The sequence below is a fragment of the Arachis ipaensis genome, chromosome B10 (genome assembly GCF_000816755.2).
Source record: "Arachis ipaensis cultivar K30076 chromosome B10, Araip1.1, whole genome shotgun sequence".
Classification (NCBI taxonomy): domain Eukaryota; kingdom Viridiplantae; phylum Streptophyta; class Magnoliopsida; order Fabales; family Fabaceae; genus Arachis; species Arachis ipaensis.
Genome location: NC_029794.2, coordinates 26,263,394 through 26,280,562, shown reverse-complemented (window position 1 = coordinate 26,280,562; position 17,169 = coordinate 26,263,394). Strand labels below are relative to the sequence as shown.

The 17,169-nt window shown below is 34.2% G+C and overlaps 1 protein-coding gene across 7 annotated transcripts; it reads left to right on the top strand.

Annotated features, from left to right (window-relative positions):
- Window positions 1,381-16,669, top strand: LOC107622483 (cycloartenol synthase). 7 transcript variants are annotated; one of them, XM_021113030.1, is made up of 22 exons: window positions 1,381-1,841; window positions 3,173-3,326; window positions 3,569-3,878; window positions 5,163-5,232; window positions 8,984-9,250; window positions 9,975-10,160; window positions 10,501-10,590; window positions 10,671-10,865; window positions 10,995-11,079; window positions 11,786-11,952; window positions 12,628-12,816; window positions 13,202-13,315; window positions 13,549-13,671; window positions 13,752-13,874; window positions 13,956-14,054; window positions 14,388-14,444; window positions 14,767-14,813; window positions 14,918-15,061; window positions 15,218-15,395; window positions 15,801-15,881; window positions 16,152-16,235; window positions 16,339-16,669. In XM_021113030.1, exons 4-22 carry the CDS (start codon window positions 5,194-5,196, stop codon window positions 16,450-16,452), a joined length of 2,382 nt encoding a protein of 793 aa, XP_020968689.1. In that variant the 5' UTR covers window positions 1,381-1,841; window positions 3,173-3,326; window positions 3,569-3,878; window positions 5,163-5,193; the 3' UTR covers window positions 16,453-16,669. The 7 variants fall into 7 exon arrangements, with proteins under 7 accessions (XP_020968689.1, XP_020968690.1, XP_020968692.1 ...); XM_021113031.1 differs by lacking the exon at window positions 3,173-3,326; XM_021113033.1 differs by lacking the exon at window positions 5,163-5,232 and adding an exon at window positions 8,338-8,402 and having other exon boundaries at window positions 3,173-3,878; window positions 9,043-9,250.

Genomic DNA, 17,169 nt, shown 5'->3' with positions numbered 1-17,169 from the left:
CCACCACCGTCGTCGTCTTTGTCGAGCAGCTTCGTTGTGGTAGATATCATCTTCATCTGCCCTCTGGTCACTTTTGTCTTTGTCTGCCTTTTGGTCGCCATTGTCCTCGTCTGCCCTCTGGTCGACGTCGTCTTCGTCTGGTCGTCAAAGGTCAATGCTCAATGCTCCCGTTGTCTCTTTTTTGTGTCGCGACAGCTCCGCTGTGCTTGTTCGCGAGGTTGCAGTGAAGCACACCCGCAGAACCACTATCGCCAGTCTCGTTCATCACGCCACCACCGTTCATTGCACCACCGTCCTCGTTACCATTTAGCACCTTGTCGCTGCCTTCAATCGCGGTATCTTCTCCTTCGTCGTTCACCAACGACCTCGGTGCCATTGCTTTGCTCCGTCGTGTGACAACGGATCCACAGTGAGTGAGGTCGCATTTTTCTCAATTGAATTTCTTAGATCTAAATTCTCAGGTAGCGTTTGGTAGAGAGATAGAGACTGAAAGACTGAGACTGAGAGACAAAGACTCAGAGACAGAGACTGAAATAAATTTCAGTATTTTGTTTGGTATAAAGTGGAAGACAGAAATTGAAACAAGAATGAAGCTCTAATTTAATTTCTACAAAGGGTAAAATTAGAATTAATTAATTGAAATAAGGGTATTTCAGGTATAAAATGTTATTAAACTTTCAGTCTTCATCTCTAAAAATTTCAATTCCCTGTGTCCCAACTTTTTAGAGGTATTGAAATACTAAAATTTTGGGGACAGAGACAGAAATTTTAGTACCAGTCTCTGAGCCAACAAACATGATACTGAGTCCCAGTCTTCCAGTCTCTGTCCTAGTACCTCAAAACAAACGCTACCTCAATGTGCTGTTCTATTACTTCTTCTACTACATCTCTAATTTTTGAATTTTGGCATGAAGTTTTTTAGTTGTTGCAGTTGGTTCTATTGATGCTGAATTTGTGTTGCTGCTTCATTGTAATTACTAATTTGCTATCATATAATTTCTGTTGTTACTGAGTTTAGATATGAAATTATGGTTGATAATTGTTGAATTGTTGGTTGTTAGCTATGATCAATGTTCTAAAAACCGGATCAGATTGACCGGTCAGACCAGTTCAACTGCAAACCGGCAACATTAACGGTCCGGTCAGGCATAGTAGGGATGGCAAAACGGGTTGAACCCATCGAGCTGACCCACTAAACCCGCTAAAAATGGCGGGTTGGGCTAGGATTTCGAGTCCGCCTAATTAAAAAAATCTGCCAAACCAACACCGTCAATTTGGCAGATTTTGGCGGGGCGGGGTANNNCGGCCGGTCGGACCGAACCAAAACCCACCCGGTTCACACAAAAACGGAAGCTCCTTCGTTTCTTTCTCTCTTTCCCCCTTCCTTTTCAGAAAGAAATCACACCACCCCAGCCAAAAAACCCTAGCATTGTAAGCCTACACCCCCGCCGCAAGGAGTGGCATACGCCGCGTCCGTCGCACGCAAAGTTCGCCATCCGTCCGTCTATCTAGCTTCCCTCGTGCTCCAAGTCTTAAACCCTTGTTTGCTGTCACCGATCGCGGCTGCTTCCTCGAGCTCCGCGTCCGTCGTCTTTGTCTGCTCAGCCGCGCTTCCGTCGCCGTTTGTTTGCCGTTCACGTTAGCGTCTTCGTTCAGCTGTCGTCTTTGTTCGCGTTCTTCGCCGTTCACGTTCGCTCGGCGTTTACTGTTCGCATTCACTCGCCGTTCACCGTTCGAGTTCGCATTTGTGTTCGTCTGGAAGCCACGTTGCTCTGCTTCAAACTCTGCGACCAACCCGCGCGCTCCACCTAGCAGTCAAACTGTTCTCTTTTGTCACCGCCGTGAGTTCCCTAAACCCGCCACCAGACAATACACTCACACAACACCAATACTCGCTTCAAACTCTGCAACTTCTGATTTCTATTACAATAAGTAACTATTTGATTTGGTAGTGGTTTGGATTATTTCATAGACTGAATTAAAGTTATAATAGTTATGTTCTCTTCTCTGTCACATTGATATTAAGCTTTGAATTCTCTTATTTCATCTTAATTTTACCGCACTCAACATGTTTGATGAAATGCTTTAACCATATTTCTGGTTGGTTTTATAATTTCTAACTTTTAGAAACTTAGTAAGTTGATTGCATGTGAAATTAGAATAATTGGATCTTAGTAATTAGGAAATTTTAGCTGCACAAATAGCATCTTTGCAGAAAACATATTAGCATGATGATTCCACTTGCATTAGTATTTTTCTGGTAAATTTTTTTGTTTTTGTTGTGATTTTCTGTTCTTGATTTAAGCTGTGATTGAAGGTTCTTTGGTTTTGGCATTCTTCACTTTCCTGTAAGCTTAGCTTTTAATTCTTTGAGCATACACGGATCAAATCATTGTTTTCAGCAATGGTGATTTTTAGATTTTTTTTTTTGGGTTGCTTTGTTTTAAATGTTCCTATTGTTGTTGTGTTTTTGCTGTGATTTAAATGTTCTCTTGGTTCTTTTTTTTTTTTTCCCCGAATGCCCAGTCAGTACTTGGTTGATTGGTTTTGCTCACTGATTGTATTTGATGATAAATTTTAAATTGATAACTCTATTACTGCTTTACTGTCTGTTTCCGTAGTTAAATTTTATTAAAGTTTCTTGAATTTGCACTGCCTATGTTACTGATTCACTGTTCCTTCATTGCTTTTTTTTTTTGTTAATCATTGTGATGAGCTTTGTTAAAATTGGGATGCAAACTGCTAATCTTTCTTCATTTTTCACTGTTCTAACTTCTGTTCTTATTAAGAAATTTGCAATTGGTGATCTTTTGATTTATTATATGCTTCATGTTTTCATTGTTCTGTTCTTATGAAGAAAAAATTTGCAATTAGTGATTGTATGATTCATGTTTTGATTGTTTTGTTATATAAACAAAATTCTGTTTTCATTCTTCTTGTTTCAGGCTCTACCTTTAACTTGTGCATTGTAATTCAATCTAGCTATTTTTAATGGAAGTATAATTATGTTAATTGTCAACAAATTTGCAGCAAGATATTGCATATTTTGATGATTAATTACATTTAGTTGGTGATATTTTATGTGGGTTTTAAATTTGAAAGATATTTAGGATGTTTATTTATAATTTATTTATTATTTTATCATGGAACGGTTTTTCTGGTTGAACTACAGTTAGACCGGTTGGACTAGTAAATCAGTGAAGCAGTGACTAAAGCGGTTTGATGACCGGTCTGGTTTTCAGAACCTTGGCTATGATTGAACCATCTTAGAGCTTTCCCTCCCATAACTTGAATCATTGAATGATTAGCTATGCTCCAGACCTCCAGTACTGTTCTGTACTCTATATTCTGTATTCTTGGTAGGGGTGTGCAAAAAAATCCAGATTTTGGATTTTAAACTAAATCCAAACCAAACCATTAAAAAAATTCAGTTTTAAATAAAAAAAATCCAAACCAAATTGGATTGATTTTATAGTTTGGTTTTTTAATCCAAACCATTTAAACAGTTTTAAATCTGGATCCAGATCCAAATTTAAAAAAACCCTAAATCTGATTTGGTGAACCACAGAACCAGTTCATAGTTGACACTTTGCACGCACAAATCCAGTCCTCTTCTCCTTCGGTTCTTCTCCTTCAACCGTGTAGTCTCCGCCGCAGCTGGCACCGGAGCAGGCAACTGGCACCGGCACCGTGTTGTCTCCTTCAACCGTTCAACGGCCTCACCTCTATTTCTCTTCTTCTGCCTTTGGTCCTCCTTTCTCGTTTGCCATCGTCATCCTTTGGTTTCACCGTCACCGACTCGCCGTCACAGGTGCGGGCTTCCGGTTCTTTTGCTTTCCATTCGCCTCTGCTCGTGCTTATTGCCTCTGGGTCCCAGGGTTAGTACCATTTGCCTCTGCTCTTGCTTTTTTCATATTTAATTTTTTTAATCAGTTGATAATTGCTTTACAATTAGTTGATAATTACTTAATAAGTTGATTGGTGCTGGTAAATAATCTCATACATATTTGATTGATTGATTGATTCTCACAGGAAAGAATCTGATGTAAAAGAAGCCATTTGGCGATAGTTAATCTTTGATGATACGTAACTATCCAACAAATGAGCTTCAATTCACGCATTCACTGTTAATATGAACTTGATTTGTGAAACTAAAATGTACATTGATTTCTGCCTCTTGATGAATTCTATGAATCTAGAATGCAATGCACTTTGAAATTTCCCTGTAACTGTGTGGTATTTGAGATTGAAATTGCCCTGTGTGGTATTTGAGACTGAAATTGCGCAAATGCAAAAAGGTTTTTGGAGATTTGCATTGGCTTTTGTTTCTGTTCTGCTGTTAGCAGTATTGCTGTTTCTAGTTTTTTACTTTGAATTATTTCTGTTCTACTGTTAATAGCAATTAGCACCAAATTTTAGTATGTGAGATAGATAAGGCCGTTTTGGTAGGGTAGTTTATGATATTTTGTGGTAAAATGAGAGTATGGTGGGTTAGGATTTTAGGATTTGGTTAGAAAGGTGATGGTTCTATATAAGTGTCATTTATGGTTTGTAGGGGATCTTGGGTATGATATAGGTTAAATACATGTTTTTAAGGTTGTTGAGGTTGTGTTTTGACAGTGAGGAGTACTAACATTGTCACAATCTTCTCTTGGAGACCCATCTTTGACTTGCAACATTCCCCTTCAAATGTAATCATCAAGCAATCATATCTCACAATAAAGATCTCAACTTCTTTTCTTAATTAATTTATTTGGGCACCCACCTTTTTTTGGCTTTTTCCTTTTTAATTTAATTTTTTTCAACCCCAGATTTATTTGCATTGCTGAGATCACCCTTTTATGTCCTTGGGAGTGTTTCATAGTTCACAAATTTTTGGCTTTGCACTTAACAAAATGACAAAGGCGTTGGGGTCATAGTCATACATTAACTTTGTTTTATTAACTTTGTTTCTCCAAATAAGTGATGCCTTGTTTGTGTTCCTTGGCTTTGGATCTTAGTTTGTTCATTTGACTGAATTCGGATTACATTTGAGTCTACCAAGTACTAATATTAAGCTGCAATTATTTTTAAGCATTACTTTTCTTGCATTTTTTCCCTTCTTTTTTCTTTTCGGTTATGTTATTCATTTTTAATCTTATTTTCTATTTTTTGTGATGCAGAGTGCCTCATATAGAAGACTATGTTTGAGTGATGTACCTTGCTTTATATGCAGATATATTTTTCTCCAAGGTTGTGGTTGTTTGATGATTTTGTTAGCATCTTTTGATATTTTGGGTTGGTTGTTTTAGGGAGATTTTTCAGTGGTGTTCTTTTGATGTTTTGAGAATGATTAAATGTTACATAAATTAGATATTGTCATTAGATTTATAAAGAACCAAATTCTAGTTGTAATGAACCTATATAGTTTAAAAAGACTTTAGTATTAATTTTACTTTTAAAAAAATTATGGTTTGAAAATTAGATTTCTAAAAACTGGTTTTAAAACTGGGTTTTTTGTTAAAAAGTCTGGTTTTGGAAATTGGATTTTTAAAACTGGTTTTAAAACTGGATTTTCTAAAAAAAATCGGATTGGATATTTAAAAACCGGATTTAAAACCAGTTTTTATATAAAACTGGATTTAAATATTAAAACCGGTTTTTATTTTTTCAAACCGGTTTAGAACCGGTTTTTCTTTTTAATCCGGTTCCAGTTTGGTTTCATCAACCACAAAACTGGTTCTAAAGTGGATGCAGTTTGGATTTTTGAAAATCCAAACCATGCCCACCCCTATTTCTTGGTGTTGATTGAATCATTGAATGATTAGTTTACTGTTTGGATTTTTTTTGGTTAATTTTTGGAAAAAAATTGTTAATCTTTGTTAAAATTGTGATAAAATTTTGCTAAAATTGTGATCAGCTGAAAATCTTGTTAATCTTTATTAAAATTATGCTGTAAATTTTGTTAAAAGTTTTTCAGGATTCTATTTGTTCATTATGATCCGTCTTTTGTTATAGCGCAATTTTTGTGAGAACACAATACTACTGATTTGCTCATTTGATTGTTCAATTTTTGTATGAACATACTCTTGTTATTAAGCTTAGTACCTACATTGTTCTCAAGACTTTCACACTATATACTATAGTAGTAGTAGTAGTACTTTCACACTCTATTATAGTAGTAGTAGTAGATGGGAATTGATGGTAAACTACTTACTACTGCCATATGAAAATATATTATATAGGATGTGTCATTATGTAAATTCTTAGCTTGTTGAAAAGTAGGTGTGTTTACTGTTCAAACTAAAGAATAATTGTATGCAATGGTAATGGGAAACCTTAAATGCTGTTCATTCTGGTGCGTTTAATTCTTGTCTTCAGAATGCTTCTGTTTGAATCACACTACTGCCATGATCCACTCAAGAAATGAGATATTAAACACAGCTGTGACATATTGTCAATATTTTTTTTGTTATTTGACTTGAGTTTATATTTGAATGAGATTATAACATTGTGGTTTATGTAGTACTTTTAATTTGGATGATATTTTAAAGTTTATATTAAACTATAATTATGTTCTAGTGTGTTTATTTATATTTTATTTATTATTTTATTATAAAATGATTTTTTCGGTTGAACCACGGTCGAACCAGTAAACCAGTGAATCAGTAGCTAAAGCAGTTCGATGACCGGTTTGGTTTTCAGAACCTTGGTGAAGCCACAAGAACCAACCTTTTCTCCAATTCTCCCATTCTCCCCATCTCCTTCCTCCTCTCCAAAGAAACGGAAACCCTAGTCTCACTGCCGCAAGCCACAAGAAGTGAGCCACCGCTGCCGTCTGTCGCAGTTAGGGGAACGTGTGAAGCACAGAAGCCTCTCCTCCCAACCCTAGAGCCCCTTCTCCGGTTTCTATTATCTCCTTCCTTCTTTCTCCCCAAACAAAAATGGAAACCCTAGCCTCATCGCCGCAAGGAGTGAGCCACCCACGCTGTCCATCTCAGTCAGGGGCTCCTCTCTTTATTCCGTCAGTGTCCTCCAAAGAAGAATCCCTGTTGGCTCTCAGTCTTCGTTTTCTACTGTCGACGTCGTCTGCTCGCAATCGTCCTTCGAAGGTCAGTGCTCACTGCTAGTGCTTGTTCTTCGTTTGCTCCGCCGCGCTTTTGCACCTTCCGTCGTCCTGCTCGTCGCTTAGTCTCCGTCTCTGTGGTGCTTCTGCCCCTCTGCTCAGACCGCTCACAACGAAGGCAATAGCTTCATTTTTTTTTTAATTTTTGTTCTCTGTTCTTCATTCTTTACTCAGAACATTGTTTTTTTTTTTTGGATTCTGCTAATGCTTGATTGAAATTTGAATTTAGCTATATTATACTCTGTTTTCTTGTTTTGGATTGAATCATTGAATGATTAGTTGATTTATTTTTCTGGTTAATCTTTGTTAAAATTGTGCTGATTCAGTTGATTTAGTTCACTGTTTAATCTTGTTAATCTTCATTAAAATTGTGCTGCTGTGTTTTGTTTTGTGTTGTGACTCGATTATGCTTAGATTGTGACTGTCTTAATGACTTAATTGTGCTTAGATTGAATGATTAATTGATTAGCCATGGCTGTTTTGCTGTGTTGCTGTTTTGTGTTTTGTATTTTCATATATAGTGATGTGCTGTTGTTTTGTGTTTTGTGAGTTAATTGTGCTTAAATTGAATGATTAATTGATTATTGATTAGGATTGATTGTTCTGCTATGTTGCTATTTTGTGTTGTGATTTTTATATAGGATGGTTATTCTGCTATGTTGCTATATTTTAGGATGTTTATACTAGTACTAGGAAATATGAATTATATTCTATAAGCACCCTTTTATTTGGATCTTAAGACTGACCTTTGTGTATAGCTTCACAAATTATGTTGCATTATGAAAGTCTTAATTCTCAGATTAATTTATTTTTTCTTAGTTTAAGGTGGATATATGAGTTTTTAAATAGTGATATGGTGAAAAATTTTGTTTTTGATTTACTATCTTATTTTTCCATATAAATTATGAGTATCATGTCATTATACAATAATAATTTAATCTTAGTCATCAAAAGTTATACATAATGCCATTAAAGTTTGAATAATATTTTGATGTTTGTATTTTTTAGGGTGTATTTATAATTTTAAAATTATTTTATTATAAAACAGTTTTTTCGATTAAACCATGGTTGGACCAGTAAACTAGTAAATCAGTGACTAAAGCGGTTCGATAATCGATCCAGTTTTCAGAACCTTGATTAAAACTTAAAATTTTTTTCAAAGCATTAGTTAAACCGAGTATTTAATACGAGCATTGATGGCATCATAGACTTATAGTGATTCACATTTTCAGTGTATGATATTCATATAATTATTGCATAAGAGGTATCAACAGCAACCAACCACCATCAGAACCAGGTCAGCTTCTAGGGGTATACATAAAAAAAACCAAAATGTGGTTAACTGGTTAAAATCCATAACCACATTTTGGTTAACCAATTTAACAAAATTTTAAAAATTTTATTCATATTTTTTAAAATAGGTTAACCAAAACCAAATTAAACAAAATCGGTTTCTAACTGGTTAATCAAAACCAAAACCAAATTTGAACAATTCTAATTTCAATATTTTAGATTAAAAATTCAATTTAAGAAAAAGGTTTTTTTTTTTTTTTATGTAAAAACCGTTTTTTCACACAAAAACTAGTTATTTTTTTAAAATGGGTTGTTATTTTTATAACTGGTTAAAAATCGGTTTTAAATTTTTTAACCGGTTAATAACCGGTTTTATCATATAAAATCAATTTGGTTAATTAACCAAGATTAAATTTTTTGTTAACAAAAAAACAGGTTTGGTTTTTGGATTAACCAAACCATGTGCACCCCTATCAGGTTCTACAACTTCGTGTGGATTCTTCTTAAACCCAATGACATCTACTTACTCTTATTTCTACATACCTTCCTTCACATCCATTTTCATTTCCATTTTCACTTTCGCAGTTGCATTTGCATTTCATCTCTGTCACTTTCAAACTTCTTTTCGTTCTCGTTTGGTTTAGACCGAAGAGAATGTGGAGGCTCAAGGTTTCCGACGGTGGAAGCCCATGGCTTCGGACACTTAATGATCACATTGGCCGGCAGATTTGGGAGTTCGATCCTAATCTCGGATCGCCGGAAGAGCTCGCTCAGATTGAAGCCACTCGCAAGAGTTTCCGCGAGAATCGCTTTGAACACAAGCATAGCGCTGATCTCCTCATGCGCATTCAGGTACTCTTTTTCTCTGAGGCTAATTTCCATTCAAGTTTTGATAGTTTTTCTTTTTCCATTTAAGTAAATTTGTTTTATTTACTTACAATTTATACTATAAAAATTTCTTTTTATTTTTTCATTTTTTTTTATTTTTAAATAAAGTATCAAAAGTTACAAGAGCATTTGATTTGATTAGTGGTCCCTATTTAAAAAATTTTAAGGATTAGAGTTATCAATGATTCATACTTTATGTAGAGGAGAAGTGACAACATATGTTAAGTTTGAATAGGTGGGTCTAGGGCAGTAAGATCATGAATTGTTTTCTGCTACATTTGGGTGCGGAACTAATCCTTGTGCAGGTGTTTTCTTTAGCCTTGTCTACAAAGTTGGTTGCTATTGGCATAATAATCCCCTCTTATAGAAATTCTGCTTTTAGTTGTGGTTTTATTTGCTGTTAATCAATCAGACACTGACCTAGTTCATTAATTTCTTAGAAAAAGCAATTATTATTATACTGTGTACTTGTTTGATACTTGTTCCTTCTTCGAACGTGGAAATCAATTCGGAAGTGTTTTTTAAATCTTTAAAATGAGGACATTTTAGAAAATCATTTTATCATATTGTTATACTGGGAGGTTGTATATTATATTTTGTGCGTTGTTATGGTATCAAAGCTATAAGTTTCTGATATCAGAAATTCAATCCTTTTAAGTTCAATGATGTTTCTTAAAAAACATTGCAGTTTGCAAAAGAGAACCCAATTAGTGAAGTCTTACCCAAAGTTAGAGTAAAAGATATTGAAGATGTTACTGAAGAGACTGTGACAAGAACATTGAAAAGGGCCATTACTTTCCATTCAACCCTCCAGAGTGACGATGGACACTGGCCTGGAGATTATGGAGGTCCCATGTTTCTTATGCCTGGCTTGGTAAGTTTTATTTTGAACACTTGATCTTTTCTCCTTTGTGAAATTTTTTCTCTGTTAATTGTTATATTCCACATATTCTGACCTTGAAACGCATGTTTTTTGACAATATTGAAACTTCAGCTTTCAAATTTGTGTTTGAAATTGTCTTCCCTCCCAAATGATAAATGTGGAACTCAAATAATGTTTGGGTTAATTGTTATATTATGCATATTCTGGCCTTAAAATACATTGTTTTTGACAATATTGCAACTTTTTCCTTCAAAATTATGTTTGACATTGTCTTTCCTCTGACTTGATAGCTGTGGATATCTAATACTGTTTGGGATATCCAATCAAACAGATAATTGCTCTTTCTGTCACTAGAGGACTGAATGCAGTCTTAACAGAAGAACATAAAAAGGAAATATGCCGATATCTCTATAATCATCAGGTAAGAGCTTTGTCCCATCCTTCACCCTAATCTTTGGACTTGTCCCAGAAATTATTCTCATTAGTGAACTGTAACTACAGAACAAGGATGGTGGATGGGGTTTGCATATTGAAGGTCCAAGCACCATGTTTGGCTCTGTCTTAAATTATGTTGTTCTGAGATTGCTTGGTGAGGGACCTAATGATGGAGGAGGGGACATGGAGAAAGCACGTAACTGGATTCAATCACATGGTGGTGCTACTTACATAACATCATGGGGAAAAATGTGGCTTTCAGTTAAAATCTTAGCCTATCTTTGAGTCTATTTTTTATTTTAAATTTTCATCATATGAATATTAAGATATTTTTAATGATTTTACTAATGTATATGGTATATTTGTTTATTTTCTACTTTCTGATTATAGGTGCTCGGGGCACATGAATGGTCAGGAAATAATCCCATGCCCCCTGAGATATGGCTACTTCCATACTTGCTCCCATTTCATCCAGGTTATTGTGTTTTATTCTAGTTGTTTATCAATCAATCTTCTCAGAGAGAATACATGAACTAATAGATGTGTAAAAATATTCAGTTTAGGAACAACTATCCACTTAAGTGGTTATCGATGTTAATGAGCTGTTACATAAATGATAGATTGTTTCCAAGAGTTCATTTTTCTTTCATGCTTCACAGTTGAGTGTTTCATGATAGGATGTTTACAAATGCATCAAGTTTCTTTATATGATCAGCTTTTGTATATTAGTTGGACTTTTTACTCCAGGAATAGAGCAAATTGCACTATGATAGTGAGAATTTCTTTCAACCTTACACGAAACCTGATCTTGTTGCTGGAGAGATACATATATTATTTTAGGTTGAACAATATGACTTCAAATTGTACAAAAGACTTTTGATGTAAAGTTTGTGCTGGAATTTATTTGTTGTTCATCTAGGAACCTTTGTGTTGTGATTAAGTACTCTATATCATCGTTACTGGATAAAAGGCTGGCATTGTTGTATGTGTTCATGAGTTCATGCGGCGTATGCAGTCCTTATTCCTTAAGAATGACTTCTATTGTTGATTACTTGTACAAAGAATCATTTTAAAATTAGTTGTCTATGTTTATTGTAATTTGTTTTTGGGTGAATTATCTTAAACACTGTTTAATGTTATATGTATTTTTCATTTTGAGTTATATTTTTTGTACTGTACAGGAAGGATGTGGTGTCATTGCCGGATGGTCTATTTGCCCATGTCCTACTTATATGGCAAGAGGTTTGTTGGTCCAATCACACCAACAGTGTTATCTTTGAGAAAAGAGCTCTATAACACACCATATCATGATATAGATTGGGATAAAGCTCGCAATTTGTGTGCTAAGGTTAGTGATGCTTGTAAGTTTTGAAAACATTTTGAGCCTCCACACTTGAAATTTTCTCTTGTAGTTAACAATTGCATGGAAATAGAATTTGCACTTTGTTCCTCGTATTGGCTTCTTTTTCTCGTCAAAATCATATGTTAATTATCCTGTTGAATTGATACCAGAACTTATATCCATGCAAAACCAGTTACTATTGTTTATGCCCACATAATACCAATCTACAAACTACAATGGCAACCATCATGTCACTATTATTAGTGGTTACTTTGTTTGCCACCCCGTTATCAACCAAGTAATTACTAGGATACTTCTTATATGCTTATTATTGTCCTTAGAATAATGCCATTGTAAACTATCATTATAACATGTTATTTTCATTTCAAAGCATTGATTCTTCCAAAAGCTTCAACTGATAGGTGATAATGCAATAAAGGTTTTTATATATTTAATGTCCTCTGTTGTTTGAATTTGAAATTCCCTTGGCTTGAAGCTTGAGCAATGCAGAGGCTCATTCCTTTTGTGATGAAATTAAACTTTGTGTGGAAGAATGTAGGTAGAAAGTGTCAGACTATTGGGAACTTTGTCATCAGCATTTGATTTCTCTAAAATTGTTAACTACCAATTTAATTGTGCTAAAGATAACGTTACAAGAGGATTGTCTTTGTTTTCATGCAGGAAGACTTGTACTATCCTCATCCTTTTATTCAGGATGTTCTTTGGGCCACTCTACACAAGGTCGTTGAGCCTGTTATGATGCATTGGCCTGGAAACAAGTTGAGAGAAAGGGCTCTAACAACTGTAATGAAGCATATACACTATGAAGATGAGAATACTCGGTATATTTGCATAGGTCCTGTAAACAAGGTAATTCTTGAGAGGGGACAGGAGTCACAAGGTTTCTCTTCAACTATTCATTGTTTCTTAACTTCCCTCCCTTTGCATTGGGGTATTAGAAATCTCCTTCTATTCATCTTTGGATAACTTGCTTTTCTAATGACCAAAATAATTGTTAGGCTTTGGTTACATATTGATTTATTTTTACTGTGTTATTTTCATTTAGTGTTAAACTGTTGATTGTATTTTTTGTGGATGCCTGAGCACCTCTTCGTTGTTCCCGTTATATATATATTTCCAGCTAACTGGGGACTTGATTAGCAAAAATACTGACAATTTTTATTCATTTATTTTTGGGGATAAAAATGAAATACTAATTATCTTGTTAATGTTATTTTGCCCGATTCTCAATCAGGTGTTGAATATGCTCTGCTGTTGGATAGAAGATCCAAATTCAGAGGCCTTCAAGTTGCATCTTCCAAGGCTTAATGATTATTTGTGGATTGCTGAAGATGGCATGAAAATGCAGGTCCACATATTAGTCAACTTATTCTCTTATCAGAGTGATCAGAAGATGTTTTTGATATAATTGGACATAGTCACGGATGATTAGGAATGATATGGGCTTAAAATTGATATTTATATAGTGCAAAATAATATGTGAAACTATTGTTGCAGCATTATTGGGTTTTTCTTAAGGTCATAATAGTGTTTGCTCAAGCTTATATCACAAAATTTACTTGTAACCAATTTTTGTTGCAGGGATACAATGGAAGTCAACTATGGGATGCTGCATTTGCTGTCCAAGCAATTATTTCATCTAACCTCATTGAAGAATATGGCCAAACTATTAAAAAAGCTCATTCGTTTATTAAGAAATCACAGGTAACTTTCACACTTTTATTACTATTGTTGCATCGGTTCACCCTTGTTGATCAACATTTCTCTTCTTTTTCTTGTAAAAGGTTTTAGAAGATTGTCCAGGTGATCTTAATTATTGGTACCGTCACATTTCCAAAGGTGCTTGGCCTTTTTCAACTAGAGATCATGGATGGCCAATATCTGACTGCACATCTGAAGGACTAAAAGTAATTATTGATTGAAAAAAGTAGAAGAAATTGTACTTGTTTAATTTATTCTGCCACTTTAATAAATATGCTACTTTTTAGGCTGCTCTATTACTTTCCAAAATTTCACCAAAGATTGCTGGTGAGCCAATCGAAGCAGAGAGGCTATATGATGCTGTTAATATCGTGCTCTCATTGCAGGTAATAGACTTGTCATGGCTGAAGCTAGATTATCTGAGTAGTTTGAGCAAATAAATCATTGATAGATTGGTGGAAGAAGATTTTCATTTTATCTTTTTCTTTCTTGTAAAGATACCATGTCCTCTCTCTATTTAACCTTTTCTTTCTCATTAATTTGTTCATTTTTTTTATCAATTTTTATTTATTTATTTATTTTAAATATCTTGTGTGTCTAACTGTGATCTACAGTGTATGAGCAAATAGCTTCTTTAAAATTTGTTGAATCTCTTTGAAGAATCAACACTATTATCGAGAGATGTATTTATTCATTTATGAATTTTCCCAACTCTTCAGAATAACGATGGTGGCTTTGCAACATATGAACTCACACGATCATATAGATGGTTGGAGGTAACTTTCTTTTATGAATAATTAGAAATTAGCCTACTTGAATTACACCATGTGAATAATAAAGTATGAAAATCTGTTACAATGTAGTCAATGCTCCCTCTGCCATCTTCCCCCAAAACTTATTTCTCAATTCGTCAAGCACATGAATTTGAAGTTATACCACAAAAGCTAGAACTTTGAAATTATTGTTTGTGAACAAAATTTTTTGGCCTTTCCTCTAGATTTTGGAATTACAGATGACGAGTTGATCTTGAAAATTTAGGAAGTTGATTTTGGATTAAGATTAGATACACACTTAGATGAATGCTTTCTCTTTTGTCAGATAATAAATCCAGCAGAAACTTTTGGCGATATAGTTATTGATTATTGGTAAGCTGTCAAATACTTGTTCAGTATAAGTTTTTGCATTCCTCTTCCTATCCCTTAACCCATCATTTGAATCTTTTAATATTTTTATTTGCTATGTGCTATAGTTATGTGGAATGTACATCAGCCTCTCTGCAAGCATTGGCATCATTTCGGAAATTATATCCCATGCATCGCTCAGAAGAAATAAGCCGCTGTATTAAAAAAGCCACTGCATATATTGAAAGCGTTCAAGCTTTGGATGGTTCATGGTTTGCTACTTCCTTTTTGGAAACCACTATTTTCAACTTTTTCCTATTGATTTGATAGTTGATTTATGCATGTTGTAGTTTTGCTCTCTTGCTTTTAGCATGAATGGAACTTTGTTAGTTTAGTAGACCTCTAAACCACTCAAATTTGCTTAACAGGTATGGTTCATGGGGAGTTTGCTTCACCTATGCCACATGGTTTGGGATAAATGGGTTGATTGCTGCTGGAAAGAGTTACAGTGATTCCGCAGCCATCCGTAAAGCTTGTGAATTTCTGCTGTCTAAGCAGCTTTCAAATGGTGGCTGGGGAGAGAGTTATTTGTCTTGTCAAAACAAGGTTAAATTTATTATTTCTAAATGCCAATATCATTTATTTTTCTTCTTAGAAATCCCTAAAACTACTAAGCATTTTCTTGTGGGAGAGTCTTTTTCGAGTAGTGCATGCATGAACACGATAAAGAAGTTGTCGAGATTATAACTTTCTGGGAAGTGTGTGGGAAGGAAAGGAGAGTATAAGACGAAGAATTTGATGAAACTGATAGTTGTCGAGATTATAACTTTCTGGGAAGTGTGTGGGAAGGAAAGGAGAGTATAAGACGAAGAATTTGATGAAACTGATACAATTTCGATATAACGTATTGCATTTTGTTTTTAAGTAACATTCAGTTAGAATACTCTATTACTTTCAGGAATCCAAAGGATGAGAGTTATAGTTATGTTTCTCCCAATGTCTGTTTTTCAGGTGTATTCAAATCTTGAAAACAACAGGGCTCATCTCGTAAACACATCGTGGGCCTTGCTGGCTCTCATTGCTGCTGGACAGGTATATACAGCAAAATATTTGCTACTTTTGTGCTGCTGCCATGGTTTTGAACTGATTAGTTTATTATTACACCAAATCCATTCTTCATTGAGGTAGGATAATTTATCACTTTGACAGTTTTTAAAAAACTTAAATAGCTTATACATATCCCACCTGTGTTGATACATGTATTATATAAAACCCATGGCAATGCTTTGTAAGTTCATGTTATCCTGCATTTGTCTTATCATATAATTTTATATTTCACGTGGAATGTATATGTATGAACAGGCCAAAAGAGATTCAAAACCATTGCACCGTGCAGCCGCATATCTGATAAATTCCCAGATGGACAATGGTGACTATCCACAAGAGGTATTGATTTCAAAATCCCATATCTTGCATTCTGTATATCATTTAAATTGTTAAAATGCCAAAAGAAATCAACTAAATCAATATTTCTTTTCTCTCCTGTTAGGAAATCATGGGGGTGTTCAACAGGAATTGCATGATCACTTATGCTGCGTACAGAAACATATTCCCTATCTGGGCATTGGGCGAATACCGATGTAATGTGTTGCAGGCTCGTTAATCTTTCTCCATTTGGATGCTGTCTGAATTGTTTCAGTTTTAGATCTTACTTGTTTCCATTATTCCTTTATTGAATACTTCATGACTAAATTAGTTTGGTAGTGAGCTAAACAAAGAGCTGACTTGTGGAATATTGCAATGTTAAATAAATAGAGTAAACTAAATATAGGATAAGAACATTTTGTCAGAGTTCAGAATCTAATTTCACTTTTTGTCTACATACTACTAATGCTTTTATAAAATATTTGGGGACCCCATTGCCCTAAAGAAGCTCCGCCCCTACGTACATGAGTTAATCACGTTACCGTAGGTGAGAACGCGGGGAGTTGAAAATATTATAAAAAAGGTTAAAATATATTCTTTGTTCTTGAATTTTGTTAAAAATTTTTAAAATATATTTAAATTGTTTTGTTTTAATTTTGTCTCAAAAGTTTTTGATTTGTATCAAATATATTTCTAATAGTTAAATTTTTAAAAAATTTAAGACAAATTTAAAAATAATACATGAAAATTATGTTTGATTTGTTTGTGTTGAGGGTTGTTCTTATGAAATTGTTGTTAAATTTATTTTAAATTTTTTAAAAAATTAGTTGCCAAAAATATATTTGATGCAAAATAAATTTTTTTTGAATAAAATTAAAACAAAATAAAACTTAGAGATATTTTTAAAATTTTTACTAAATTTTAAAGATAAAAATATATTTATTCTTAAAGAAAT

What these genes read in the sequence shown, in the direction of transcription:
- LOC107622483 (XM_021113031.1), top strand. Translation starts at nt 5,194, where the DNA reads ATGTACCTTGCTTTATATGCAGATATATTTTTCTCCAAG. An exon ending in CAAGCTTTGGATGGTTCATG is followed by an intron (nt 15,062 to 15,217) that starts GTTTGCTACTTC and finishes TTTGCTTAACAG; the next exon opens with GTATGGTTCATGGGGAGTTT. An exon ending in ATGGTGACTATCCACAAGAG is followed by an intron (nt 16,236 to 16,338) that starts GTATTGATTTCA and finishes CTCTCCTGTTAG; the next exon opens with GAAATCATGGGGGTGTTCAA.